This window comes from Mustelus asterias, chromosome 12 (genome assembly GCF_964213995.1).
Source record: "Mustelus asterias chromosome 12, sMusAst1.hap1.1, whole genome shotgun sequence".
NCBI lineage: Eukaryota > Metazoa > Chordata > Chondrichthyes > Carcharhiniformes > Triakidae > Mustelus > Mustelus asterias.
In genome coordinates, this window is record NC_135812.1 from 37,859,959 (window position 1) to 37,872,943 (window position 12,985).

The 12,985-nt window shown below is 41.4% G+C and overlaps 1 protein-coding gene across 3 annotated transcripts in view; it reads left to right on the top strand.

The window, feature by feature from the left end:
• The window catches only part of baz1b (bromodomain adjacent to zinc finger domain, 1B), a 74,873-nt gene that overhangs the window by 33,893 nt on the left and 27,995 nt on the right, over positions 1–12,985 (top strand). For all 3 annotated transcript variants that reach the window (XM_078225073.1, XM_078225075.1, XM_078225076.1), the window contains 5 exons: positions 1,127–3,048; positions 4,042–4,163; positions 5,071–5,188; positions 6,172–6,270; positions 11,035–11,212. In XM_078225073.1, coding sequence (XP_078081199.1) covers positions 1,127–3,048; positions 4,042–4,163; positions 5,071–5,188; positions 6,172–6,270; positions 11,035–11,212 — 2,439 coding nt within the window. The remainder of the gene's footprint in view (positions 1–1,126; positions 3,049–4,041; positions 4,164–5,070; positions 5,189–6,171; positions 6,271–11,034; positions 11,213–12,985) is intronic.

Below are 12,985 nucleotides of genomic sequence, written 5' to 3' on the forward strand. Positions count from 1 at the left end.
AGCACCCTGAGACTGGGAATGAGTTTCCCTATCACACTCTAGTATTAATTTTTATTTATTCCTTTTTAAAAATTTGTTCATTATTTTGATTTTTTTTTTTAATTTGCTCAGCAAGTTGTTTCTTTTCATAGCCCAGTTTTCTTGAAATTCATATTTAACGTTGTGCCAAACATTATCTTTCCAAAATTTGCAATTTAACTCCTTGATGGAGGGAAAATTAGAAATGTGCCTCCCCACCTCCAAATGTGAAAACATGGACAAGCCTGTTTCCAATGTGAAATCTTGTGGGGTAATGCTTTTATTTCATAACTAGGAGTTTGATTTTCTTTAAAGTTACTAGTCTCTACCAAGATCATCATAATATCAGATGGTATTGGTCGGAGAAGACAGTTAAGGGTCTTATTTGAAGAGGGCATTGATAGTTCTATATTGAAAAGGAGGTGGGCATTATCAGGAGAAGAAGCCATTTCCTGGCATGAGAACCAGGAAGGGAAGTTTTGGTGGTCAGCAGCGCCGTGGCAATGGGATCAGAGGACCAGTCTTGTGGAGAACAGTGTTTGGGGAAGGGAGGCTGAAGGAGATGGGAGGGAAACTAGGATGCTCCGGTGGGTGATGAAGAGCCTGGATGATGTTTGCCTCCTTGAGAAGACAGGAGCAGCAGATTGGATTCCATCTTCATAAGAAAGAAGCCCATTAGCTCATTATTGTTTAATGGTGAGTGCAGGAGAGTGGGTTTGGAGGAAACAGTTGAGAGTAGAGCAAAGTGTGATCCCGGAGAAGTCTTGCAGAAGGGAATGAGACTCACTATCTGTTGATAGATGGCTAAACCAGTTCAGTATCAGCTGTACTTGAGGTTGCAGACCTTTTGACTTTAAGCAAAGATGAGGGTCACACAAAGGGCAATAACCAAATTTGAACAGAGTAAAAGTTATCACACTCTTGTCTTTCGGAACTATCCCAGAAAAAAGAGGGCATTAAAGATGTCTTGTAAATTTGTAATCTACACCATTTCAAGCACTTTCTTAGTTGTGACTAAGCTGGTAACTTGTATCTGCAGTGTAATGTATAAAATTTGTACCCATGTTGGCCCTTGCTAAATATTAATATATTTTTGCATTTGTTTCAGTACATGATTCATAATCCTGTTGTGAATTTGGGAAAAAGGAAAAGTACAGTCTCACCAGAGGGTAAGCACTCAAAAAAAGCAAAAGGCGATGGAGACCCAAGCAAAGAGAAAAATAAAAAACAGAAATATGGAAGCAAAGAGAAGATCCCACCTTTGAGCCCAACATTATGGGGTCATGTGCACGTGAAAAAGGCCATGAATGGGACTGGAATGGCATTTGGTTCTAAAAGGTCTCCAGAACAAGAATTGGAGGAAGTAATGAAGATTGTAACACCAACCAAACTCAATACCAACTTTCACATTCCCAAAAAGGGCTCCAACGCTGCGCGGAACCTAAAAAAGTTGCAAACTAAGGATAAAAGTAACAGAAAAGAGAGATCCAAGAACAAGACTAAGTTGCTCAATGGACAGAAGTCTTCAGGGAGCAACAAATCTCCCAAAAAAAATCTGAAAACTCCAAAGATGAAGATGAAACAAATGACACTTTTTGAGATGGCAAAATCAAGCTCATCCAAGACAGGAAAGACTCCGAAGGGTGTTGGAGGAGCATCGAGATCTGTTACCAAACCTCAGAAATACTTGCCACCTTTGGCCTTACAATTCCTTCGATATTACAAAGACAACAAGGGGAAGGAGGAGAAAAAGGGTGCAGTATCTGCGTTCATCACTCGGGTGGCCAAAGTGCTTTCTGCTGAAGAACGTGCTCGCCTGCCAGAGGAAGTTGGTGATCTTGTGCAGAAACGTTATGAGATACTGGAGCACAAGAAGAAATGGGCTTTGATGACACTGGAAGAAAGAGCAGATTATCTCAAGAAGAAGCGCGAAGAGCTAAAGGAGAAACTAAAGGAAAAGGCCAAAGAGCGGCGAGAAAAGGAGATGCAATTAAAATTGGAAAAACAGAAGAGGTTTGAAGATCAAACTCTTACAGGAAAGAGCTTGCCTGCACTAAAGCTGGTTGACACACCTGAAGGGCTCCCCAATACGCTTTTTGGTGATGTTGCTATGGTGGTTGAATTTCTCAGTTGTTACGCTGGCTTGCTAATGCCAGATGACCAGTATCCAATCACAGCAGTCTCTTTGATGGAAGCATTGACTTCTGAAAAGGGGGGTTTCCTCTATTTGAACAGAGTTCTGTTGATCCTCCTCCAAACTTTGCTCCAAGATGAAATTGCAGAAGACTATCGAGAACTGGGGATGAAGCTCTCTGAAATTCCTCTCACGTTGCACTCTGCATCAGAGCTGGTTCGGCTCTGCATGCGAAAATCAGACATGCAGAATGAAAGCGAGACATCAGAAACTAACGATGACAGCAAGGATTCTGTGGGGTTTGAAGACAACGAGGTTGCAGATGAATTCCTGGATAAGCTGGAAACTGCTGAGTTCTTTGAACTGACCCCAGAAGAGAAAGTGAAGATTCTATCAGCACTCTGCCATCGGATTCTGATGACCTATTCAGTTCAGGATCACATGGAGGACTCTCAGCATAAATCTGCAGAGCTGTGGAAAGAGAGGCTAGCAATGCAAAAAGAGGAGAATGACCGGAAAAAGGCAGAAAAATTGAAGAAAAAAGAAATGGAGGCAAAAAAGAAAGAACCAGAAAGCAACAAAATAGGCGAAAAGAAAAAGTTGGAGAAGAAGAAGGAATTTGATAAAAAGCTAGAAGTGGACAAAGGTCTAAGTGACTTACTAACCGATGTCAATGGCAGTGAAGATCTCATCAGTGCAATTAAAAGCAGACGATTGATGGCATTGCAGGCAAAAAAGGAGAAAGAAGAGCGGGAAAAGCTGGAAAAAGAAAGGGTGGTGGTAGAGAAGATCCGCAAGCACAAAGCAGCAGCTGAGAAGGCTTTCCAGGAGGGAATTGCAAAAGCCAAACTCGTCCTATATCGATCACCGTTGGGCACAGACCGCAACCACAACAGGTATCTGGTTTCCCCTTTCAAATAAATACTGGTGTTTTGCCTCTTTTGTTTGGCTTCTCTCAGGATGGTACCCAATCTTTTGATGAGGTAGTTGGGTCTTTGGGGTCTCTGGAAATGTCACTTTAGCTGTAAGGAGGGACACTGTAGAAGCCTTTTCCTGTTCACCATGATTCTGAACTTTTGAACAGTTAGTGAGCAATCATGAGCGCAAGTTCGGAGTCGTCTATATGCTTCAGTATACTCAGCAAAATGTTAACTCTGAGCATGGAGTGAACAGATGGGCAATGAAGCATCTGGCCTATAGCATGACAGGAAGTTTGATTCTTTAGCCTCAAGCATCTTTGCAGTGAGTCTCCTGCCCAAACCTGGCAGGATGCTGTACTTGGCCAACAGGTAAGAGCACAAATCCAAGTGGCAGAAGGAAAATTGAAGGGACAGTCCCCGGTCGTTAAGTTGATGGTGGGTTAGGGAGGAAGCCTGGCACAGAACAGCAGCACTCCTGGAAACAGAAATAAAAATGGTTGTATTTCCCCTGCTCCTGGGTCTACTTGCTGCCGTATTGGCCTGAGATAAGTCACCACACCTTCCCTGACCATGCCTGTGGTTAAAAAAATTACAGTCAGACCCTGATGGGCTTTTCAGAATCTTCAGCTCTGGATAAAATAGGAGGGTTTGTTAAAATTGTTTTGCACATTGGGAACTGGAGTACACGTTGTGGAAAGTAGGTAGGTTTTAGGTTTTTCATTAACTGGGTGAAGTTGAAGGATAAAGGAATATTTTGCTTTCATTTTTTGATTGTACAGCTACATTACATTGTGCAGTGGCTTGTAAGATATGGCTTGATGTTCTGTGCTCTTTCTTAAAAAAAGTCATTGTTAATTATTTCAGGCTGATGTTTTTAATAATGGAAACTGTTGGAACAAAATGTTGGATGCGGACTCCTGTTAGGGTTTGCCTTAATCTGAACAGGCTTGTAATTTCTCTCTCTTGCAGGTTTTGGCTGTTTTCTGATCTGGTACCTGGCCTGTATGTAGAGAAAGGTTGGGTGCATGACAGCATTGATTACAGCTTTATTCTTCCTGAAGAGTACCATGAAGATGATCAGGACTCTAAAAGTAAGACTACAATTCTTATCAACTCATGTGAAATAAGCTACCATTCAGCAGGCGTAGAAATTGAGAAAATCAACTCCAAAGGATAATTTCCTGTAGCCTGTTTCCACCATTACAACAGTGACTACATTCCAAAAAGATCTTCATTGGCTATAAAGCACTTTGAGGTGTCAGGTGTCATGAAAAACTCTATAAATGCAAGTCTTTCTTTACGATAGTCAGGAATTGCCTGCCTTAAAGTGACTAAGAATATCAGTTATCCTCATGATCTGATTATTATACGCTGTGATACAGACCAAAAGACTTGGATGTTCACACTGAAATTAGCTTCGGCAGCCCAGATGAAAGGAGAGTTGTAGATATGGGCATTGGCTGAACAGAGGATCATGCTTTTGCTCTCTTTACTTGGGGGCCAGTTTCACTAGCTTGGTACTGCTACAACATTTATTTCCATCAGAGTCTGCCTTGAATTCTACTTGACTTTGCCGAAAATAGGTGAATTTTGGTCAGTCTCTCTACCTTATAATTTGTTTCCTTGGTTTCAATGACTTTTAAATTATTTTAAGCCCTTAATTCTAAAGATTGATTATACTGTGTGCGTGCGTGTGTGCGGATTGATAACATTCCAGAAGACAGATGCAAGAGGTTTGAGTCTAGGAGCTGAGTTCAAATCCAGCGCATACTGTTGGAATCAAATTCTGCTGTCATTTATGTAGTGTCAACCTAATTCCTGGTACTGATTGGTTAACCTGTGCAGGGAGGCCAGGTGATGGCTGAGGTGTGAAATGGAAATGTAGATGTGATTGAGAGTGCGCTGATATTTTTGGACTTAGTATATCTTGATAAGAACTGATTCTGTTAGGTAAATGTTAATTACACGTAACTTAATGAAGATGTTTTTATCTTTTAGGTAATGATGATGACAGCATTGCTGAGAGCAGCTTAAATGATAGTGGCCACCAGGGGTCCTCCCATACTGCAGAAATTTGCATTGAAACCACTGTACCTAAACAAGGACAGAATCTATGGTACATTCAGCTTTTAATCTCACTGTATTCACCTTTAACTGCTTAGATGCTCAACAATGTTGGGCTTTGTAATTATGAACAGTTTCTGAAACTGCTCAGAATCTGGTCACTTTAAATGTCTTTTTTTCTGCAATGCTCAAGTGACAAGTGAGCGGGAGTGTGCTGGATCTCTGAACATTTCTCAGGCAGTTGGCCTGGATAATAAGTGAGATCAAAAACCAGCTTCAATGTGCCACTTTTCCGAGGTCAAGTGACACCCTATGCTTACCATCTCTACTCCTATATGAGCTGGATACCAGAGGAACGGTTCCCTAAATCACAATCTTAGGAGTGAAAGAAATTTCTGCCAAAGAAAAAAGCCTTGATACTTTTTTTTTCTCCACTAAACTTGAACCAATTTCAGAACTGGTTCTGGAGTTTGAAGCTTGGAGTTTCAGCATTCCCTTTTGGAGAAACGGTCTTAAGACATGCTTGTGACCAGAAAAACTAAGGATACGTTTAGACCTTTTGCACCAGAAGTGGATTGTTTTTCTGTAAAGAGTAAAGGACGTCCATGATACCATTTCAAACAAATTTAGCCCCACTTTTGAGTTTAGGATGCCTCCATTGTTGTTTTATAATGTTTTGTATGCGTAACACCCTAAACATTGTTTCAGAGTTGAGATATATACGTATGCAATATGTCAACGCTGACCTTGTATCTTCCTTGCCTCTTCCCCAAACCGTTGCCTTGATCTTGCCCTTTCATGGGACAGTACTGCAAACTGCCACAGTATTATTCTGCTTGAGGTACTCCTCTAAATCAAACCCTTTATTTTGCTGTATTATTCAAACTACTTTTTGTAGGGTTTTTACAGTCATAACATTATCCGAGGGGTTTGAGCATTTCAGTATTTTCTGTTCCGTTATTTGCTCATTATTTCTAATGTGTAATGTTTTCTTCTTCCCCAAAAATAATGGTTGATATTGGTTTCTATCCACAGGTTTATTTGTGACACCCAGAAAGAGCTCGAAGAGCTCATGAACTGTCTTCATCCACAAGGTGCCCGAGAGAGTGCACTTAAAGAGCGCCTTCAGAAAAAGTAAGTCTTCAGTGTTCCCCACACCTGGTTAATTAAGGGATAGGCATAATTCCCTCATAAGGCCACAATCAAACTGTGCATACATTTATGTACTTTCTTCAAACTGGCATTGCTGACTCACCTAGCTGAGATTATAAACTATGCTACTTATTGCTACGTTCCTCTTAATGTAATGTATAGAGGAAATGTAAAACCCAAACTGAAATATAATGAAATCTTTTTAATGGAGATATTTATTACTAGCATCACTGTTCTCCTTGGAATCATAAGTACCTGTTGCATTCCTGACTAGCTATTGAAAGTCTTCTACTGAAGACACATGCCTAATAATAGCTTATGATTCAATGATGTCAAGCACCTTTGAATATGCACCAATGTAGCTGTTCTTCATTTGGTAGCAGCAGTCTGTTTGACCAAGGAAAGACATTCATACCAGCTGGGTGCATTCCTCCTTTGTCCATTTGCAGTTTATGCTGGTTGAGTGGGTGGGGAGGGAAATTGTAGTTCATTTTTACACCCAGGTTTCTTTGATCTGGAGCAGTTATATTCAATTTTACTACTCTGGCTGATATCGGGTAATTGGACACAGATCTGGAATCACATATGGGGCCTTTCTGTTCAATATGTTACACGCTCTTTACCAAACAAGTGTGGGGGTGGGGAGGGTGCAGTTGGCTCGTACCATTAACCAGCAAGTTTAAGCTTAAACTACTGTGGTATTGCATTACTGTAACTACTGAATACAGGGCTATCATTAAATACATACCTTGAGTGGATTTACAGTGTTTTGTCTATGTAAAGTATGTGCTACTATTTGTTCTCAAGAGATCTTGTTTCCATAATCAGCCACCTCAGGCTTTTATTGAAAAGCTGGAGTAAGATCAGTATTTAAAGCAAAGCTTGACCTTGATGTAATGTTAATGAAAAATATTCTCGCGCCATGCAAGGTAACTCAATATTTCAGGTGTGTAATCTTAGTGACCAGAATCTTTAAACATGCAGTGTTAGATATAGTACACAGTTTATAATAAAATTTCTCCACTGCCATTGTTTGTTGTAAGGTCCAATTATGTTTTATTCCTTCCCTTCACTGGATTGGGCTGTGCCTTCAACCACCATACTCAGTTTTTGATCTGTTAACCCTGGTTTAAACAGTTGAATTCAGTAGGATTTAGTTTATGGGGAGGTTAATACTATATTTTAATTTTCCACACAAATTATTTAACCCATTTGGGGTGGCTGTGGCATAGTGTTGTTGTCATTGGATTAGTAATCCAGAGACCCAGAGTAATGCTCTGGGTTCAAATCCCACCATGACAGATGATAAAATTTGAATTCAATAAAATTTGGAACTAAAAGTTTAATGATGATCATGGAACCATTTTAGTTTGATGTAAAAATCCATCTGGTCCACTAATGTCCTCCAGGGAAGGAAATCTGTCATCCTTACCTACATGTGACTCCAGATCCACAATAATGTGATTGACTCTCAAATGGCCTAGCAAGCTACTCGGTTGTATCAAGTCTAAAAGGAATGAAGCCGGATGAACCATGTGGCATTGACTTAGGCACTGGAAGCAATACAAACTCAGCCTGATCGACCTTGCAAATTCCTCCTTCCTGACATCTGGGGGCTTATACCAAAATTTGGAGAGCTGTCCAACAGACCAGTCAAGCAACAGCCTGATACAGTCATATTCACGGAATCATACTTTATAGACAGTGCCCCAGACATCTCCATCCCTGCCCCACTGGCAGGACAGACCTAGCAGCGGTGATGGCACAATGGTATATAGGCAGGAGAAAGTTGTCCTGGGAGTCCTCAACATCAGCTCTGTACCTCATGGAGTGTCATGGCTTTAGGTCAAACATGGGCATGTCCCCTTGCCCACCCCCCCCCCCCCCCCAAATGCGTACAGCGCACCCTGGGTCACCCCCCCCCCCCCCCCCCCCCAAATGCGTACAGCGCACCCTGGGTCACCCCCCCCCCAAATGCGTACAGCGCACCCTGGGTCAGGTACTTCAATGTCGATCACCAAGACTGGCTCATTAGCACAACTAAGACTGAGCCCTAAGGGACATAGCAGTGAGATTAGATCTGCAGCAGATGGTGAGGGAACCAACTAGAAAGAACTACTGTACAATCCTTGTGGAGACACAGTCCCATTGAGGATGCCCTCATGTTATGTGACACTACCACTGCACTAAATTGGGTACATTTCAAACAGATTTTGCAACACTAGACTGGGCAACCATGAGATGCTGTGGGCTATCAGCAGTAGTAGAATTGTACTCAACCACAATCTGTAACCTCATGGCCTGGTATATCCTGCACTTTACTATTGTCACCAAGATCAACCCTGGTTCAGTGAAGAATGGAGGAGGACATGCCAGGAACAGCACCAGGCACACCTAAAAATGAGGTGTCAACCTGGTGAAGCTACAACACAGGACTACATGTGTGCAAAACAGCTTAAGCAGCAAGTGATAAAGCCAGGCGATCAGATCTAAGCTCTGCAGTTCTGCTGCATCCAATTGTTAATAGAGGTAGATAATTAAATAACTCACTGGAGGAGGAGGAGGCTCCATAAATATCCCCATCCTCAATGATGGGGGAGCCAAGCACTTCAGTGTAAAAGATGAGGGTGAAACATTTACAACAATCTTCAGCCAGAAGTGCTGAATGAATGATTTACCTCTGCCTCCTCCCAGCATCACAGTCGTCAGTTTGTAGCCAATTTGATACATGCCACAAAGTGTCAAGAAATGGCTGAAGGCACGAGATACTGCAAAGGCTATGGGGGGCCTGACAATATTCCAGGAATACTACTTCTGCTGTAGAGCTTGCTGCACCCCTAGCCAAGCTCTTCCAGTATATCTACAACACTGGCATCTACCTGACAATGCAGAAAATTACCTAGGTATGTCCTGGATGGAAAAAGCAAGACAAATGCAACCTGGCGAATTATTGTCCCATCAATCTGCACTTGATCATCAGTAAAGTGATGGAAAGTGTCATCAACAGTGTTCTCAAGTGGCATTTACTGAGCAATAACCTGCTCAGTTTGGATTCTGCTAGGGCTACTCAGCTCCTGATCTCATTACAGTCTTCTTTCAAACATGGACAAAACAGCTGAACTCCAGAGGTGAGGAGAGAGCAACTGGCCTTGACATTGAGGCAATATTTGACCAAGTATGGCATCAAGGAACCCTAGCAAAACTGGAGTCCATGGGAATCAGAGAAAAATTTCCGCTGGTCATACCTGGCACATAGGAGGATGGTTGTAGTTGCTGAAGGTTGATCATCTTGGTTCTAGGACATCACTATGGGCATATCTCACAGGAGTGTCATAGGCCCAACCATCTTCAGCTGCTACATCCATGAAATTCCTTCCATCATAAAGTCAGAAGTGAGGATGTTCACTATCGACTGCTCAATGTTCAGTACTGTTCGCAACGCCTCAGATACTGAAGCAGTCCATGTCCAAATGCAGCAAGCCCTGGATAATATCCAGACTTGGGCTGACAAGTAACATGCATGCAACACAAGTGCCAGGCAATGACTACCTTTTACAAGAGTGAATCCAACCATCGCCCCATGAAATTCATTGCATTAACATTGCTGAATCTCCCACCATCAGCATTTGGGGAAATTGAACTGGACCAGCCATATAAGTATATTGGCTACAAGAAAAGGTCAGAGGCTAGGAATCCTGCAGTGAGTAACTTGCCTCCTGACTCCCTAAAGCCTGTCCACCATCCACATGGCACAAGTCAGGAATGTGATAGGATGCGCTCCACTTGCCTGGGTTAGTGCAGTTCCAATAACACTCCAATATCACTTTGCTTTTATCTGCTAAAGAATTTGTAATGAGATCACTAGCTGATTGCTGGTTTTAAGTATATTGTCCTGATAAAGTCTGTGCCATGTGAGCCCAGGAAAGCCTAGCTTCAATCCTTAGTCAACGCTGAGACAGCTGATCTCATTTGGGGAATTGTCGTTGAAACTCTGGGGTGTGCAGTGGAAATATAAGTTGGTTCCTGCACCTGGTGACTAATCGATCCTTGCTGAAGGAAGCTTATGTATGAAAATCAGATGAGTACAGAAATAGGATCAGCTCTGTTCTCTGACCTGTGGTCAGACATTACTTTTTGGTGCGATGGGTGATTGATCAATCAAATTGTATTATTTCTAAATTCAATTAATTACTTATAGTTGGAGTGGAGGGGGCACTAAAGTATTCAAAGTTGTTTGACAATTGCTGCTTTTCACTCTTGAGAAAACTAGCTTGGGGATTGGGTTTTACAAAGGCCAGATGCTTTTTATTACTTTGTAAAATAGCCACTCTTAAGCCGACTTATTGAGTATTCTTGGTTATTTGATTAATTTGGAGTGGAGGGGGAATGGGGTCAGGTCATCATAGCTGAGTCCAATCCTGTTCTTGTCTATAGGCCAAAGCAAGTCACTATTCCAAACTGGGGAAGAGCACCATCAGTATAATTTGCTCCTGTTTATAGTAAAAGGAGTTCTGAGAACACACCAGTCCTCCTATAATTAGTTGCACTGACTACAATCCATTGCCTCCAAACATCAACTGTGTGCGCTCATTTTGAGTTTAGAATGTGAAACTTTGTCAGCTTGAAATATGTTGACTCAAAGTTTCTGTTGATCTAGGAGTTGGTCTGGTTTATTCATTGGAAGATATAGTCTTTGGCTGAATCAAGAGTTGTTGCAATTTTTAAAGTGGCAAATTCTATTTATAGGTTTCAAGATATCCTTCATTCACTTCACCTGGCACGGAAACCAAACCTTGGCCTCAAGACATGTGATGGCCATCAGGAGCTCCTCAACTACTTGCGGACTGACCTGATTGAAGTGGCAACGCGACTACAAAAGGGAGGACTGGGGTACATGGACAAATGTGATGAGTTTGAAGAGAGAGTGAGTAACCATACAGACATGCTGCTGTCGTTAGTAAAGAGGTGCTTGTATGGCCACCAGCTGTATTATACAGAAGACGTTAGCACAATGTCTCTTTGTTAACAGTCGGTCAGGCTCCAAGAATTGGTTCCCAGCAAATCGGCACTAATAAAATCAGTGTTTCCTTTTCCAGTTTAATGTTAGAATGACGCTTTGGCTCAAGATCAGTTTTTTTTTGTTGTCTCACTGAAAGGGGACAGTAAAACTTGTGGGTCCCAGCCCAGCAAAGTATAGTTGTTCCAAACCACTATTGAGACAAATTTAGATTTGCACATTTCCTGAGAACATATCAAGCTTTAAAAGAACAACTTGTATTTATTTTATAAAAATGTTTTTCTCAACTGAGGTTATATATTCTTGTTCAACCTCCACCATCCTCCAAATATAAAGTCAGGGTCAAGATTTAATTAATAACTAGGAAGAGTAAGGAATTATACAGGATGGAATTAGAAAAAGTTAATGCAGAAGGGAAAGAGAAAAGATTAGCAAGCAAAATTAAATTGAGTCCTAAAACCTTTTATAAATGTATGAAGTGTGAGCAGTTACCTCGGATGTTGGGCTTATTTAAAACCTTAAGGAAAATCCTCATGTGCAGACAGAGCACATTGCAAAAGTACAACTCACCAAAGCTCCTTGGACAGCATCTAGGACCTCTACCATCTAGGAAGATGAGGGCAGCAGACACATGGGAACACCACCTCCAAGCCACACCATCTGACTTGGGACTATGTTGCCATTCCTTCACTATCACTGGGTCAAAATCCTGGAACACTCTGGATCTACCTACACCACTTGGACTGCTCACCACCACCACCTCGAGGGCATTGGGGATGGGCAATTTAATTGCTGGCCTAGCCAGGAACACATGTCTCAGGAAGGATTCTTCTTTAAACAAAGCCTTCACAGAGGAAGTGGGTGATGTGAAGATTATGCTAAAAGAGGAGAGGGATATTCTGGACAGTTAGAAATGGAGAAGACTTACTAAAAAGATTAGCGTCACTGAAAGTTGGTAAATTACCTACTCCAAATGAAATGAATCCTAGGTTTTGGAAAGGAGCAAAGCTAGAAATAGCAGAGGCATTGGGCGCAATCTTTCAATCTTGTTGGATACAGGAGTGGTGCCAGAGTACTAGAGGGTGGACCCGTTAGCCTCATGAAAGTAGTGGGGAGGTTATTGGACATTAAACTTGTAGTTGGAAAGGTACGGATGACATGGACAGCAGCATGGCAGATGGAGTTTGATGCAGAAAACTGTAAAGGGAAGCACTTTGAAGGACTAATATTGAAAGACCATACACTATAAATGGCATAATTTCAAAAAGTTTACATGACCAGAGATATTAGTGTCTACTTACACTAATCCTTGAAAAATGGCAGATCAAGTTGATAGCTTAAACAAAATCAAATGGATTACTTGTATTCTATTCCTCTATTTATGAACCCCAAACCAAAGTAATCATTGTAGAACTTTATAAATCTTTATACAGTAAAAGTATTGCAGGCAATTTTGGACCTCATTTCATGAAAGGTGTAAAGGTCTTTTAAAAAAAGGGTATGGAGGAGGTTTGCCATGATACCAGGAATTAGGTTAAGGAGAGGTTGTAACGGTTAGGATTGCTCACCTGGGAATGGCAAAGATTTTTATAAAGAGAAAAATGTTATTACCTCTGGTCAATTGGTCAATAACTAGAAGTCATAGATTTAAAATCACGACTAAAAGATCTAATAGGAATA